Here is a 16,074-nt window from a genome sequence, read left to right on the forward strand (position 1 = left end):
CACGTTAATATTTTAACAAATAACAAAGACAAAAACACTTAATACAACATGTCACATACTGTTGATGTGATACATGTACTCACTTGCAGCCCATGATTATTGTACTGATACATTATTTGACTAAAATGCAATTAATAAAGTCAGTGTGCATTGTGCAATGACTGAGTGACAACGCCAGCAATCAATGCACATGATGGAGAGGTTGCAGGCATGAGCACTAACAATATGTTCAAGTCACTTAAATTCCTCATAGCTCCCAGGCCAATTTGTTGTTCCTATAAAAAAAGCAATTATCATGTTGGATATGTATGGATACCAATTATGTCACAGCTTAATATTAACCCAATACAAATATATGTATCCTGACCACACCCCATGGACCACACCCTTTGAGCATCGACCTACCCACAATCCAGTGCGCATGTGTTCGGCACTTTCACCCATTCTGCCATCACGTGCACTCAGGTAACAAATATTGGCTGCGCAATATGAATCTATAAGTATATATATTTCATTATTTTGTGGTTTATAATTACAGCTGTGTCGACAACAACATTACTCCAGTGTATTGTTCAACGTTATGTTCAACTTTCGCCGTGTAATTTGCTAAAAGGAGCTAGCGGGCTAACATCAGTCCCAGCAAAGTGAAACGTTAGCGGGTCAATACTGATTAGCTAGCTAAAAACGCACGTGTCCTCCCGAGAGCATAACGATGTTTTTGTTCACTTTTTATACTTGAAATATACTTTAATAAACTGTCTAACATAACTGAATATTTTTAACATCAGCAGCTGCCGTCATGTCCCGCTCATTTGCTTCAAACTTTGTTCGACCTAACCTGCCTCTGAGGAAGCCATTGTCGAGCCCTTTCGCTCCTGTCGGCCCGAGGCCTCACCCTCCGACCAGACCTCAGGCTCCGACCAGACCTCAGGCTCCCACCATGCCCGATGCAATACCTGTGCAGCCCCTGTTAGGCGTCGTTGGAGACGGTAATCATTGCAATCATTAGCCGAAAGGCTTTTATTACCGGAGACACCTGCCGGGAATACCTGTTTTTTTCTAATCTGGACAACTGTACAATGCAATTAGTAACTGCAGCGCAATACCACGTTAACTGTAACGCATGGCAATTGTATTAGGTCCTAGAAAACCTTACTTTGGCCCTTATTTGTTCATTTATCTTTTTTTGCAGGCCCTACAAATGCACCATTCAGCATGGATCAACCTGGAGTATGTAACAACTTTACTGTTCTTTATTATTAGATTAATAAATATGTTTTGCTGTACATTGCCATTTTCCACATTTTCTTTCCCTTTTTAATAGATGTTAGGATCCATGCCACCAGCACTGGTGGTATACTTCTGCAACTTCTGTGGTCAGAAAGGTAATATTGTAGTAAAATGGCATGTTAATGACCATGTAAAGTTCGGGGGGTGGCATTGGGATATATATTTTTTAAATCCTCTGGAGCAGAGAGAGGAGCTGTGGATTATTGTTATTGATTAAAGGTGGGGTAGGTAAGTTTGAGAAACCGGCTCAAGATCGCTAGAATTTGAAAATACACAACCGGAGAAAATCTGCCACATCCTTATAGAGCCCCTCCTCCAACACACACGAACGCGCACATGACCAATGAGGGCACGAGATAAGTTTGTGCCCCGCCCGGCTAAACGGATTGGTTGTACTTTTTACAGTATTACGGCCTCTACAGATTTTTTTTATGGATTTTTTGTCAAAGCACTTAAGATATTCATTGCTATCGGATGTTCAGAGCATTCCATGGAATATAACAAAAAGTGTATCTCCAGTCGGTTTCTGAAACTTACCTACCCCACCTTTAATCCATCAGTGTTTGTTAGGGTCAAAAACACTACACTCACAACTTAAAATGAGAGCATTTAGTTTAGTTTATTTAATAAAAGAGCACATGTTCAATGTGAAAAGTGACAGTAGACATAGATTAGTTGCAATTTGGTGCTATATATATATATATATATATATATATATATAAAAAGAACAAATACAAAACATTTATGACACCTTGAATTTCAGGGGGGGGGCTCCGTTGGCGGGGCGTAGTGCCCCTCCAAGACAATGGTAGGGGAAACACTGTTAGAGAATGATCCATCATTGAGGCAAAACAAAAACAATTTTGATGACCTTTTACTAGATAATTCCTTCTTACCACTTAGAAAAGTTTTGTTAGTGCATATTTCTATTTAAATCTAATACAATTAGCCATCTCTAATTAATAAATGTTCACGTGACAGGACATTTTCGATGTAAGCGCTGCAAGAAGACGCCCTATTGCTCTGTGACGTGTCAGACAGAAGATTGGAAGGCACACAGACACATGTGCAAGTCCATTGATCCAGAACCTGCAAAGTAAGCTGGGTCAACCCTAAGTGCTACTTACTGTCAGCTGTGATGATTTTCTAATTACAGCAAATATCAATGTGATTCACCAGTCAAGAATAGATTCATTATATATTGTCCAATAGATAATGTGCACTGACGCGTTTCTTTTAATCTCAGAGAGAAAACTCAGGAAACTGAAGCGTTGCCAGTGACGGGAGACCAAGCTAGCATGCTTGAGTCTAAGGTATTAGCAGATTTGAAATAGGCCAATGTGAATGATTTGTGGTCAATGTTTGTTACTTATGTTAAACCTCTTTCTTCTTTTTTTAAGCAATGTGATGCATCCAGCCTCGAGAGGGTCTATTTTAAGGATTTGCATATGACAAAAAGTATTAAAGGAACAGACATCCAGGTATAACCTATCCAGTTGGCCTTCATTTGTAAGACTGATCCAACCAACGTTTAAAAATACTAACATGCAATGACTTTGTTGTGATTATGTTTGGTTGTCAGGCATCTGTTGTAGAGTTCTACAGCCCTGGCAAGTTCTTCATCCTTGCCCAAAGTCCTGAGCTGCTGGTCGCTCTTCAAAGCATCAGCAGAGAACTTCATAAAACGTACAGCTGCCCATCAGTGACAACATACGTACCCCACGTTGGAGAGGTCTGCGGGGTTAAATTCTCTTTTGACATGGTGAGCAGAGGCCTTCTCTAGATGAAATCAGTGAAAAAGTTTAATATACCGATTGGCTCAATCATTGCCTGTATCACTTGTATGTTTCACTCTATTTGTGTGTGTTTGTAGAACTGGTACCGAGGCCTTGTCCAGACTTTGGCTGCTGACCAGAAGACAGCTAAAATCCTTTACATTGACTTCGGCAATGAAGAGAATGTCCCTGTGGACAGGATCAAGCCTCTTGCAGCTAATATTCCGCCATTTTGTCCATGTGTAAGTGCATTTACGCTCCACTATATACAGTTTTTAAGCATGGCAAAGATAACACACTGTCACAACATACAATTCTTTTAGACAGTCTTTCAGTGTCTTACAGCTAGCATGATGACATTAGCACTTGCATCTATCATTCCCAGGCAATGGAGTGCCGTATAGCAGGGGTGGTTCCTGTGACTGACAGCTGGTCAGCCGAGTGCTGTTTGTCAGTGAAACGGCTCTTGGCCGGCAAGACTGTGACTGTTAAGCTTGAGGAAACCCTAGAAAATGGTCGCATTCATGCTGTGGATATCCTGCTTTCCATGGGTAGGTTATACAAAGTTGGAAAATGATGAAATCATGGGTAATTAATGGTTTACGTGTTATTTGTGATAGATATAGAGGACATGATTTGCAAACGTTTAAAGCCATGCATAAAACTCTTTATTTTTTGTCTTCTAGGAAAGAAGTTGAGCGCATTCCTCCTGGAGCATGGATATGCAGCAGAGGAAACAGTCAGCGAAACACCAACTTCCCAAGAAATAAGTAAGCCATATGTGCTTAGCCACCCCATCTGAAATCAGTCTGCAGAACAGGGCTGTGACATAAGGGATAGAGCTGGGGAGATAACTTCATCCATATCCATCCCTGTTACACGATTCAAGAGTCAATCGTTTGCCATATCAACAGAAGTTTATTTGGAATTTATTCCTGTGCGCTCAACAAAAACAAAACATATAACGCATAATTCACAAGTGTCCAAAAACACTGCAATACAATATTCTCACAACAATGGATGCAACCATTTGGCTCATGGCCTCAAAGCAAGTTATATGTGCAACAGCACAGTTTGCTGAAATATCTAATATACAGATGCCTTTTTGCGGTATCAACAGAAATGAAAGTCACTTAATTTTACAGATAGATTTGACGGATACTTCAGATAAATATGACAAATCATTGAGTCTCTGATGTAATGGAATTCTTCCCCTTCTGGATTTGTTGTGTTTTTGCTACCAATTTAGGTAATTAAAGTTTGTTTTCCCTCAGATGCCATGGTGAGTGCATCCTTGGAGAACTTCAGGCGTTGCTCTGATGGAAAGGATGACAACACCTGGGCTCAGCCCCCGGAGCCCCTCACACAGGCGGTGGGCGACTCCTTCTCTGTTGTGGTCACCCACCTCCAGTCACCCGATGACATCATCGTACAGAAGGTGGAGAACGCTGGTAAGTAGCATTTCATCTGGTACTACAAACGCACCATCCAAACCTATATCTTTAACTTGTGAGCTTTTGTTTTACAGGAGTCATTCAGGACTTGCAGCTGAAGCTGAGGGAGCACGGCAGCCGGACCCCGACCCCCAAGAACTTCAGACCAGCCCCCGGCACAGTTTGCTGTGCTCAGTTCTCAGGTATAACATATACACAGGAGTAACATTGAAACCTAGTTATTGTATATTTGCAACAAGTATGATATCAAATTAGTATTTGGTTGACATGCGTTGTTACCCAAGGCTCTGACCGCTGCGTGTTTTTTTCTCTCCAGAGGACAAGCAGTGGTACAGGGCCAAAATTCTGGCCTATTCATCAGAGGAGCGTGTCTGTGTGGGCTACCTAGATTTTGGCAACTCTGAGGAGGTGGATTTAGGCCACCTGCGGCCTATCAGCTCCTCACTGCTGGCCCTGCCCATGCAGGCTGTGCCGTGTGGTCTAGCAGGTAATGTATGCACCACAAAGCACATGTTTAATGGTTACAACTTACTAAAGTGTGCTAAATTGTTTGAGGGATCTGCTTTGAGTGACAGGCCTAAATAATGTTTTCATAGTTTTCCTTTCATTCATTCTTTAGTGGCCCTCAACAACCGCAAAAAGCTATTTTATCAGTTTGCCTTTTGTTTGCTCAAGACTAATTAAGCAAATCCTTCTATTTATCTCTAATAGCTATGAAATGTCACATTTATTTTCCTAGAACAAATATATCTACAATGCCCCTGAAGCAGTTTGCTATTTAAATATGAATTTGATGCGAGTATGTTCTATGAGTTCTAAGGCATAAAGATAAGGTTTTGCAAAGCATTTGAGGATTTTGTTTGCAGAGTTAAACACAAATTTAAAACCACAAATGTATATCTGAAACGATCTCTCACTCAAACCTTCTCAATCCTCTTTCACTGGGCTCTTTCCAGGGGTGCAGCCTGTGGGGGAGGTCTGGTCTGAGGAGTGCCTGCTGGCTCTGCAGCGAAGGGTATCCAATCGAATACTGCGCATGGAAATCCAGAGAGCACACGAGAGCAAAGCTTTGGTGGCCATGATTGATGAGGCCAGTGATCCTCAGGCCAATGTCGCCGAGCTGCTGACGGCGGCAGGCTTCGCTGTACCTGCTCCTCTTCCTCCAACCGGCAGTGAGCAGCAGGCTGAGCAGACACCTGCTGCTGCAGAACCACACGGTGGGATGTCTACAATTATTATGTTACTTTATATGAACATTATATAAAGGTATGTCTAAAACAGTGAGAAAAATCCCCCAAAAAAAACAATTATTTAAAAGAAATATTTTATTTAAAATAGTTGAGAACAAACTACAAAGATGACTATTTCTACTTTCCCAGATACTGGACATAAGGGTGATGTTAGTTTAAAATGTTATTTGAGTCTGAATATTCTATCACAGGGCTTTTTTTTTTCACGAAACTGTCTCAGGGCTTCTTAATATTTAACAACCATATGAATGTGTCATACCCACTAACGCACAGAACTCAAGGTATAAATATTTATTTATTACTTATTGGATCTGCACAAACAATCAGCTAGCAAGCTGAGATTCCACAGATTCTGGGGGTATAAGTATTATCACTGAGCGATCAAAACTCGCGGCAGGGGAAGCAAACTCAGACATCCCACAACGTAGCTTTACGGGACCAAAACAGAAAATAAGTCTTACCGTTGCTCTTGTCTGATCAAAAATTGTGTTCAATGGCATTAAAACGCTGCCGAAGTTTAATCCAATGTTTCTGTGTCACTTTGAAATTATTACTGCTAATCCATCATTCCATTTTTGTCAAAAACGGAGATTTCATATTAGCTGTTATTAGCACTATTAGAGCTACAACCCAGCTTCCGGTTTTGGGCATTCTGGCTACGCATCACTCATTCACCAATGGGTAATGTTTAGATGGAATGTCACTTGTTTTGCATCAATCTTGATACAGGGATACTATGTTATAGTTTGGATTCGTAAAGCTTTCAGTCTACTATCCCATCATTCAAGGGTGGTTTTCACTTTAAGTAATGCTTTTGTTTTGGACGGACGCTATAATTTACATTTTTTGTAAATTGTTCAATCTGAATTTACTTTAAAAGTAAAAAAATCTATATTGATTCTGACTTTTCTACATCCAATTCACAGGTTTATCATTGCTTTGAGAAAAAAGACTATTAATGTACCCTTTTTAGAAGTGAAGTTATAGTCAATTGTTCTGGGAATGTCATTTTCGAGCCTGAGACCTGAAAACAGGCTCACGGCTTAACTGGTTAATCAGAGAATTTGATGACGACTTTATAGTTTTGACTATAATATACATAATGTAAGTAGGCAGACAGTAAGGCATGTCATCTATCATGTTGTTTGAATATGCTCTTCAGTGTCCCCCCCAGCCTGTGACCCTCTGGTGTGGTCGTGTGCTGAGCTTCCCAGTGACGGCCAGACAGTGGCGCTGCTGGCCAGCGTGGTGGAGAACCCTCTAGAGTTTTACTGCCGCATCAACAATCCCACAGGTAGTGTTGTTTGTCCATCATAGGGGGCTGTAGATTATTTCATAATTTATTGCACTCCCAGAATGATGGACATAAATTAACAACGTATTTTAATTGATGTATTGTGCCAAGCTTATGTTCATTTAATTTCCATCTAAGATTTGATGATTTGCTACTATACTTTAATGTGTCCTTTTTCTCCTCTTGTCCATTGTCAGACCATCAGCGACTGATAGAGCTGGGCGCTGAGTTGAAAAAGCATTGTGAGGCACAAGCCTCCCCTTTTGAGCCCAAAGTGGGGGAGTCCTGCTGTGCCATGTTTCCTGGTGAGATCATTGACTGAACACTGTTTAAACATCAAGGGCTTGAAACGTTGGCATTCAAGTCAGAACAAGATATTCATTGATCTTGGTTTAAAATGCTATCTGGATCACTGTATTGTTTTTAAATGAAATGCAGTTTTTACATTTCATCTGCAAGTTCAATGCATGATCTGTTGACAAATGGAACTTTTCAAACAACCTTTATCAGATTATATTCAGAATTCTCCTTTTTATTTTCAGTTTTTCTGGGATTTACTTTAACGTGCTTTCTCGCTCCCCAGGTGATGGAGAGTGGTATCGGGCTTTGGTCAATGAGCTGGCTGAAGAAGTGTCTGTAAACTTTGTGGACTATGGTTATACCATGAAAGTGGAAAAGAACCACATTCGATCCATTACACCTGGACTCCTGACTCTACCCTTCCAGGCAATTCGCTGCTGGCTCACAGGTAGGTGTGAGAGAGCGAGGAGAGTGTGAATAAGAAAGGAAATCAGTGTTTCCCCTAGGTTTACTGCTGAGGGGGGGGGGGTGCCCCGAATTTTTGTTATCCTCTGGAGCAGAGAGAGGAGCTGTAGATTATTGATATCGTACAGTAACAAAGTATTTGTACATTAAAAAGTAATAAAGTACAGTGTGACACTGTACTGAACTGTCAAATTCAATAATGTAGTTCAAAACCGCGGTACCGGGCAGACAGCAGAGCTCGGGGCAATAATGCAGATTTGTTTGACTTTTTTACACTTTGTTGTTCTCCTCCTTTCCTCAGCTCTTGTCTCTGATTGTGAGTGTGTGCATTCTTGTGTGGGGGGGGAGCAGAGCCCCACCCTTCAGAAACAGAGCGGAGGGACAATGTGAATACGCAAAGCAGTGGACACTGGAACATGCACAAACATTGGATAAATAACATAGGCGTTCAGTTTATTTAATAAAAGAGCACATGTTCAATGTAAAAAGTGACCGTAGATAGATTACTTCAGTTGCAATTTGGTGCTATATATATATATATATATATATATATTATTATTTTAATAAAAAAACACCTTGAATTTCAGGCGGGGTGCGCGTTGGCAGGGCGCAGCGCCCCGCCAAGACAATGGTAGGGGAAACACTGGAAATTAATTCCTTTTCTCCATGATGAGAAAGTAGCAGAGGGTGTTTCTGGGGGGCATTTTCAGCCAGGTTATGTGGTTTCTCACAAAGCGTGTGTGTTGTGTTTGGACTCAGGTGTGCAGCCCCTGGGATCTGAGTGGAGCAGTGAAGCACTGCTGTGGTTCCAGAATCTGGTGGACGGCGAGCAGCTCTCTGCACGGGTCCTCTCTCTCACTGAACAAGGCTACGGTGTTGAGCTGGAGAGCAGAGGGCACAATGTGGCCGCTGCTCTTATCTCGGAGCAACTAGCCATAGGTCCTGGAGGGATTCCCAAAGAGACAACCTCAGACTCTGGACACCAAGAGAAAACACAGGAACATAAAGAGACCCAAATAATTGTGCAAGCCTCCACACCGACAGGAGCCAAAGAGATACCAACTGAAGGGCCGACTGCAATGCCGTCAGAAGGTCAGATAGAGGGCAAAAGGTGAAAAGGAATCGTTGATGTTTTTATCTGCCTTGTTGCAATTATGTGTTGTTGTTTTTGTCATAGTCCCATCTTTCTCAGTGGACTGGAAGACAGTGGAGCTGCCTCTTAATGACACCTTTCAGCCCTGCTTTGCAGCAGTCACCAGTCCTTCCCTCTTCTACCTGCTCGCCCCCAACCAGGGTTAGAACACTTTGATTTTTTCCCCGTCTGTCATAAGAAGATGCACAAATGGTTAACGTCACCACTCTTTCTTGTTGTAATTGCGGTGTCTTGTTGTGCAGTGGACCAGCAGAAGCTTCATGAGGTGATGATGGAGCTGGCTGTGTACTGCAGCAACATCCAGGCCTCCTTATCCTCCACTGTCCTGAGCAGACCCACTGCTGGAGCTGCCTGCTGCGCCCAGTTCTCTGGTGAGGAACACTTAGTGATTCCATGAAAACATTTAATATCATACCAAGATAACACCAGAAATAAACTTAGATCAGGTCAAGTTGTCCTGCTATAAGTAGATAGACAAAAGGTACTTACTCAAACTGTAACACACACTGCTATAACCAGGGGTGCACACAACTGGTACGCATGCGTGGCAAAAATCTGAATTGCGTAACGTCACTTGTGTCACTCACTACGCGCCTTTGCGTACCTCAAAACATATAAACAAAACACATATTTCGTCTACATGTGTTTCTTGTCAATGGAGTAAACTACGAGACATGTCAAAAGACATTAAGCAGCTACGTTGCCGTTTCGCTCCCTGCAAAAAGTCTTCGGACTTTCTGTGACTGACTGAACTGGAGCTGACCGAGGGGGGGAGGGAAGAGATCTTATACTCGCTGCTTTTGGTGTATTTCGTGGCGGACGTTACAGGTCCGGCATATGTACTACAGCGTTTCCAGCGTTCTCGTGTGAACAGACGCATCAAATGAAACTAATACATGTGAACGGAAGACTTTTTTGAAAACGCATACTGTGCATAAACGCAAACGTTCCCGTGTGAGCAGCACCTTAGATCACCGGACAACAGAGGTGTTCACCGTGTGCACAGACAGGGTTAACGTCAGTATGAACAACATCATTGTGCCAAAACTCTGCCAACTGGCTGCAGTGGGAGACTCCCCTGTGCACACACTGGAGAACTGGGTGAAGCTGCTGCGGTTCTATTTACAACAAAGTGGAGTAAAACACACAGTAGCAAACTTACTCAGGGTGTTATGGAAGAGTTTGAAATCAGACAGAGGTGGAAGAAGTACTCAGATATTGTACTTGAGTAGAAGTACCAGTGTTACTCAAGTAAAAATAAAAGTCCTGCATTCAAAATGTTACTCAAGTAAAATTAGAAATGTATTATCAAAATATAGTTAAAGTACCAAAAGTAAAAGTAGTCATTGTGTAGATTGGTCCATTTCAGAATAATATATATGATATGTTTTGTAATGATTGATCATTAAAGTGTTCTCAAAGCTGGTAAAGATTCAGCTAGTTTTACAAATTAGATCAAAGTCAAGTAAAAATATCTCAAAATTGTACTTAAGTAGAGTACTTGAAGAAGTGTACTTCGTAACTTCCCACATCTGAAATCAGATATGACTTCAAGTCATGTGATAATTTCTTAGTATTTGATCCTTCCACTTGGCCTCAGGAAATGCTAGAACTTCACAGTGTTGGCAACAAGTTTTGGAGAAAGCAAATCGGAGGCTTAAAAAGAGACAGGGAGGTGCATCTTCATCATCTAGCATGCAAGAAGTGTAAATAGAGGACAGTGAAGGAGACACTGAGGAGGACCACGCTTCGTGTGGGGTGAGTACCAAACGCTATCTCCTGGTATTCATCTGAGTAACTCACTAAAAAAGTTATGTGCACCCCTGAATATAACATGCAATCTCTCCTGCTGCTGTAGACACGCACATGCTTGCCATGACCCCTTAAAACCACTAGATGTCAGACAGGTAAATGATTAGTGAACGACTGTGTGCGCAGGCTTCGGACTTCATGGCAGTTCTCATGTTATCATTATATGAGGCACAGTTTTTACTAAAGATAACTCGTCAGTAAAAAGTCCAATTCCAATCCGTCGCTGCATAAAAGCCAACATATTGATGTTGAATATTTTAACTTGTTTTTGTTTTTAAGCCAAAATGATATAATCTTGTTTGAGAAAATGTGAGACGAGATGGAAGTTGAGTTATGGTGGATAATAAGTTGTTTTGTTTTTTTTAATAAATAGCTGTTAAATAGATACTGTCAGCGGGGAAAACCCCATCGCTCAGACGGTATGATTCCCACACATTGTTAAATGATAACAGGCAAGAGACCATAGGAGGACAAAACAGCTGATCCATCATTGGGCTTTAACTCTGAGGAAACACACACTGTCTGCCATCATGAATTTTTATGTTGACTCTTTGACTATTCTGTAGACCCCACCTGCAGTTGTTGCCCTGCAGACCTAAACTGGTAATTTGGTGTCTGCTAGTAGATATAATTACACAGCGCGAGTTCTGCGGCGCGTAGGAGCGGTTCTTCTTTAAACACAGCATGCAAGTAGGAGACTATAGCCTGGCATACATTCCTCAGCTAACCACAGGGTCTGTTTTAATGGAGTTTTCAGTGCTCCCTAGGTGTGAAGCTGGTAAAAGCTCATCCATTTTTAAGGTCAGCTGTGTAGGTAGTAGGGGTGTAACGGTTCACAAACATTTCGGTTCGGTACGTACCTCGGTTTTTTTTTTTAAATAAAAAATATAATAAAATAAACATTAAGGTGCAGCATTTCGATGAACTGAAATAATCTGTATTTTAATAATGTATTCACTCAAATAAATACAAAATATAATAATTAATAAACATTAAGGTGCAGCATTTCGATGAACTGAAATAATCTGTATTTTAACTTTACTGTACAAGTACTCACAAAACATAAACTATTAGTTTTGGGTTTTTAATTATTATTAAACTGTGAATATTCACTCAAATAAATACAAAATATAATCAAATGAACATTAAGGTGCAGCATTTCGATGAACTGAAATTATCTGTATTTGAACTGTACTGTACTAGTACCTAAGCAGCCAGTTTGACATTAGGACATGCTTGTCATTGTATTTTCATGTTGTTTAAAGAAAAATGAACTTGTCCACATTGCTTGCCGAAAGGGCAGATCTGCTGGCACTAGCAATGTCTCCTGCTGTGGAGAAAACCCTCTCGCTAGGGACAGAGGTAGCAGATACAGCCAGGTAGCGCTTTGCTAACATGGCAACATAAGGATATTTGGCGTTTGTAATAGCTTTGGCTCAGTCTGAACTTTTTGCGAGTGGTGGAGGCTCAAATGCTAGTGGGAGTTGGGTTTGCGCTTCAGTCTTTTTTCTTTTGGTACCGGTGATATTCACGTTCGGGTGATGCCTTTTCAAGAGTGTGCAAGTTTGATGTATTGCCAGCCGCATAACCAATTTTAGTTGAACAATGCCGACAAACAGCTTTGGTTTGGTCCACCTGTCTTTGTCCGTCATCCTTGTACGTAACTGCGAAACCAAAATGTTCCCAAACCGGAGACTTCAATGATGCTGGAGGATTTTCGAGCTCAACTTTATCTGCGTTCGCCATTAATTTTCGACAGTTTCTCAAATTACTGACTACATTTGAACGCATCCCTCTGACCAGTTCTCATAGCATGCCCTCTCATCCAATGGAATGACTTGCTCGCTCTATGACGCGATGAGCCCAATGTGAGGAAATTACTCTGAATGCTGCGACGCAGCACCTGAGATTACTTCCAAGAAATTGTTCACGTTCTCAATTTTTTACGTTTAACTTTATATTCGTTTGGTACACACGTGTACCGAACCGAAGGGCCCGTACCGAATAATTTCGGTACGTGTACCGTTACACCCCTAGTAGGTAGAGTTATCTTTGTCATATCTTTCAGGATGATTTCAAGACTTTCAAAAAGGCCTTGAACCCTGACTATAAACATAATACAGAAATGTGTCAACTAATGAAGATTTGCACGTGGCAAGCCTTATACATTCTTCCAAAATTGAATATAAATATGCAAAAATAACTTTATGAAAGTTGTCACATGATGGGCAACCGATATCCCTGTCTAATTATATGATAATCATCTGTTGGTGCTCTCATTACTGTCAAATGATGAACTGTTATCACCCAGTTTGAACTTAATTTTCAGCTGACAATAACTGGTACCGTGCGATGGCCCTTGATGTCGGAGAGAAGGAGATGAGCGTCATCTACGCAGATTACGGTAACACTGAGAAGGTTCCTTTCTCCCGTGTCCTGCCCATCCCAGCGCGCCTGCTGCAGCTCCCCTTTCAGATCACTCGCTGCACCCTCACTGGTGAGGCTCAGGATGAATGAATGAATTATTTCCATCTTGACCAGTGTTAAAAAGTTTAGTTTCAAATCACTTCTCCACCGTCCACTCTTTGTTTCTAGGAAAGGAGCACTTCCCTGCAAAGTTTCCAGAGGAGTTGCAGCAGATGTTTCACAGCCTGCTGCTGAGCGGCGTCCTCGCCACGGTCCAGTCGTTCGACGGCTCTGATAACGTGCTCTCTCTCAGCCAGCCCCCGGAGACGGGCGGGGGGGACCTCACCGCCATGCTGCTGGAGGCACTGCAGGCCAAGAGCCCCCCATCTCCCACCCTGAAGGATGACCACACTGACGGGAGCACATCTCCTGCCAACAGTACAGCTGCACCTGCATGCCCCCTGCTCTCACCTAAACCTGAAGCCCAAAAGGCGACGGAAAACACACCAGCTACCCCCAGCCTAACCATGACCCCAAAGGCGTCCCCCCAGACCCCCCAGCAGAACAAAAATACTCCAGCAGTGTCAGTCAATGGTTGGTCAAATCACAATTTCATTACATTACATTTAGCTGACGCTTTTATCCAAAGCGACTTACAATAAGTACATTCGACCAGGAAGACACAACCTTGAAGAAAACAGAATCATATAAGTACATCAGGTTTCCTAGAGCCAAACATTTCAAGTGCTACTCAACTGGCTATAGATAAGCCAGTCCTTTATTAATATATAAGTGCTCTGTTAGCAGTTCTTTGTTAGTAATTCTATCGCTCGAGGTGGAGTCGAAAGAGATGAGTTTTCAGTCTGCGCCGGAAGGTGTGCAGGCTATCTGCTGTCCTGATGTCAATGGGGAGCTCATTCCACCATCTTGGAGCCAGGATAGCAAACCCACGTGTTTTTGCTGATGGGAACTTGGGTCCCCCTCGCAGCGAGGGTGCAGCGAGCCGTTTGGCTGATGCAGAGCGTAGAGCACGCGCTGGGGTGTACAGTTTAACCATGTCCTGGATGTAGGAAGGGCCAGATCCATTCGCAGCATGGTACGCAAGTACCATTGTCTTGAAGTGGATTCTAGCAGTTACCGGAAGCCAGTGGAGGGAGCGGAGGAGCGGCGTGGTGTGGGAGAATTTAGGAAGGTTGAAGACCAGACGAGCAGCTGCATTCTGGATGAGCTGCAGAGGTCGGATGGCACATGCAGGTAGACCAGCCAGGAGGGAGTTGCAGTAGTCTAGATGAGAGCCTGGACCAGAACCTGCGTCGCTTTCTGGGTCGGCTGGGGACGCATCCTCCTGATGTTGTAAAGCGTGTATCTGCAGCATCGGGTTGTAGCAGCTATGTTTGTAGTGAAGGACAGGCTGTTATCTAGGGTCACACCCAGATTCCTTGCAGTCTGAGTCGGGGAAACAACAGAGGTGCCGATGTTGATTGTTAGGTCAAGAGTGGGACAATCTTTTCCTGGAAGTAAAAGCAGTTCAGTCTTGTCAAGGTTGAGCTTGAGGTGATGAGCAGACATCCACTGAGAGATGTCAGCTAGACAAGCAGAGATGCGTGCGACGACCTGGGTCTCTGAGCGGGGAAAGGACAGAATTGGGTGTCGGCAGCGTAGCAGTGGTATGAAAAACCATGCGGGCTAATGACTGATCCGAGCGAGTTTGTGTACAACTTCGATGTTTGTATTATTATTTAGCGATTCATCTTTGCTTTAAGGGCTTACTTGGGTTCAAAATACTGGCCTGATTACCTGGGTCATTAATGGATATAACACTTGATTAATTCTAGGATGGTTTATGCGTTATGTATTGTGCTGAAGCTAACAGCAGTTGTAATGGTGTCTCTCTTTTCAGAAGATCCAGTTCAGAACATTATTGCGCAAATGGAGGCTCCATGCAAAACCTCAAAAACTAACGGTATGCTTTTAAATAAGATTAATGATCAATGTTTACAAAAGTTAGACTTCTATCCCACTTTGGTTTTTACGATGAGTTTGTGACTGATCAAGATTGTATAGCATCACCTTTGCTTTTCTGTTTGCTTAGATTCTCAGATTCCTAGCTGCTGCTGTCTGAACTTGACGACTAAGGTGGTTTCTCACACATTCTTTTAGAAAGCATCTTTGTTGTTTTTAAAGCCGAGTTAATAGCCATCTTTCACATACCACCATATTGTTATTCATGCTAAGAAGTAGCTTGAGCTGCATTTGACATAAAATTGAAATTTGAAGTGCAAATAAATGACATGTTTTGTTCCCTTTCACAGATTGACCACCTGGAACATTTGGTGCAGGTGCAGCTGTCTCTCATCCAGCAGTTAGTGGGAAAGACAAAATAAGATGTACAGAATTCCATAAGTCTTTTAAGTCCAGTTCGCCATATTGTTAAAATAAATTCTGTTATTATGTTTCTTAAAACAAGTTAAATGTTGATGTGGCAACCAGAAGCAGCCATCCAGCTCTTAATTTAGCTTTTCTAATTTAATTTAATTTCCATATCCAGTGTTTAATGTTTCAACCTGTGGTTATTTTATGTTTTAATATTTTTGAAAGTTTTCATAAAAAAATGCTTTATGTACTTATTACGTTTGTTAAAGTTGCCAGAAAATCTGCAACAAAAGATGTTACACCTCAATTAGCTCAGCCTGTGTTTGTCTCCTGTAAGTGTGCTGTAGCACACGGTGCTGTCATCTGTTCTGTCCTAATCACCTGTTCAGGTGGGACTTTGGCCTGATTGATTTATGTTTGACATGTGTTTCAGTCTTTACATAAAGGTTCTCTTGACAGTGAACTGTTGAAGTTTATTGTGTGATGTTTGTGAGAGAAACAT

General features: G+C 42.0%; 1 protein-coding gene across 2 annotated transcripts; it reads left to right on the top strand.

The window, feature by feature from the left end:
- The first annotated feature begins 393 nt into the window (after positions 1–393).
- tdrd1 (tudor domain containing 1) lies at positions 394–16,048 on the top strand. Of its 2 annotated transcripts, none has more exons than XM_034106958.1 (26): positions 394–465; positions 792–989; positions 1,193–1,230; positions 1,325–1,385; positions 2,272–2,386; positions 2,537–2,603; positions 2,691–2,771; positions 2,873–3,052; positions 3,164–3,307; positions 3,451–3,616; positions 3,752–3,835; positions 4,340–4,516; positions 4,594–4,701; positions 4,836–5,006; positions 5,476–5,736; positions 6,932–7,063; positions 7,261–7,368; positions 7,647–7,811; positions 8,588–8,920; positions 9,006–9,122; positions 9,224–9,352; positions 13,123–13,290; positions 13,389–13,793; positions 15,100–15,162; positions 15,292–15,335; positions 15,512–16,048. In XM_034106958.1, the coding sequence occupies exons 2-26, from the start codon at positions 800–802 to the stop codon at positions 15,581–15,583; spliced, it is 3,579 nt and encodes a 1,192-aa protein (XP_033962849.1). In that variant the 5' UTR covers positions 394–465; positions 792–799; the 3' UTR covers positions 15,584–16,048. The 2 variants fall into 2 exon arrangements, with proteins under 2 accessions (XP_033962849.1, XP_033962847.1); XM_034106956.1 differs by having other exon boundaries at positions 395–465; positions 789–989.
- Positions 16,049–16,074: the final 26 nt, after the last annotated feature.

This window comes from Pseudochaenichthys georgianus, chromosome 19, assembly GCF_902827115.2.
Source record: "Pseudochaenichthys georgianus chromosome 19, fPseGeo1.2, whole genome shotgun sequence".
NCBI classification, from domain to species: Eukaryota; Metazoa; Chordata; class Actinopteri; order Perciformes; family Channichthyidae; genus Pseudochaenichthys; species Pseudochaenichthys georgianus.

Excerpts from the sequence above, each read along its gene's own strand:
- tdrd1 (XM_034106958.1), top strand. The coding sequence starts at position 800 with ATGTCCCGCTCATTTGCTTCAAACTTTGTTCGACCTAACCTGCCTCTG. Across the intron at positions 3,836-4,339 it reads ACCAACTTCCCAAGAAATAA|ATGCCATGGTGAGTGCATCC; the intron begins GTAAGCCATATG and ends GTTTTCCCTCAG. Across the intron at positions 5,737-6,931 it reads TGCTGCTGCAGAACCACACG|TGTCCCCCCCAGCCTGTGAC; the intron begins GTGGGATGTCTA and ends TATGCTCTTCAG.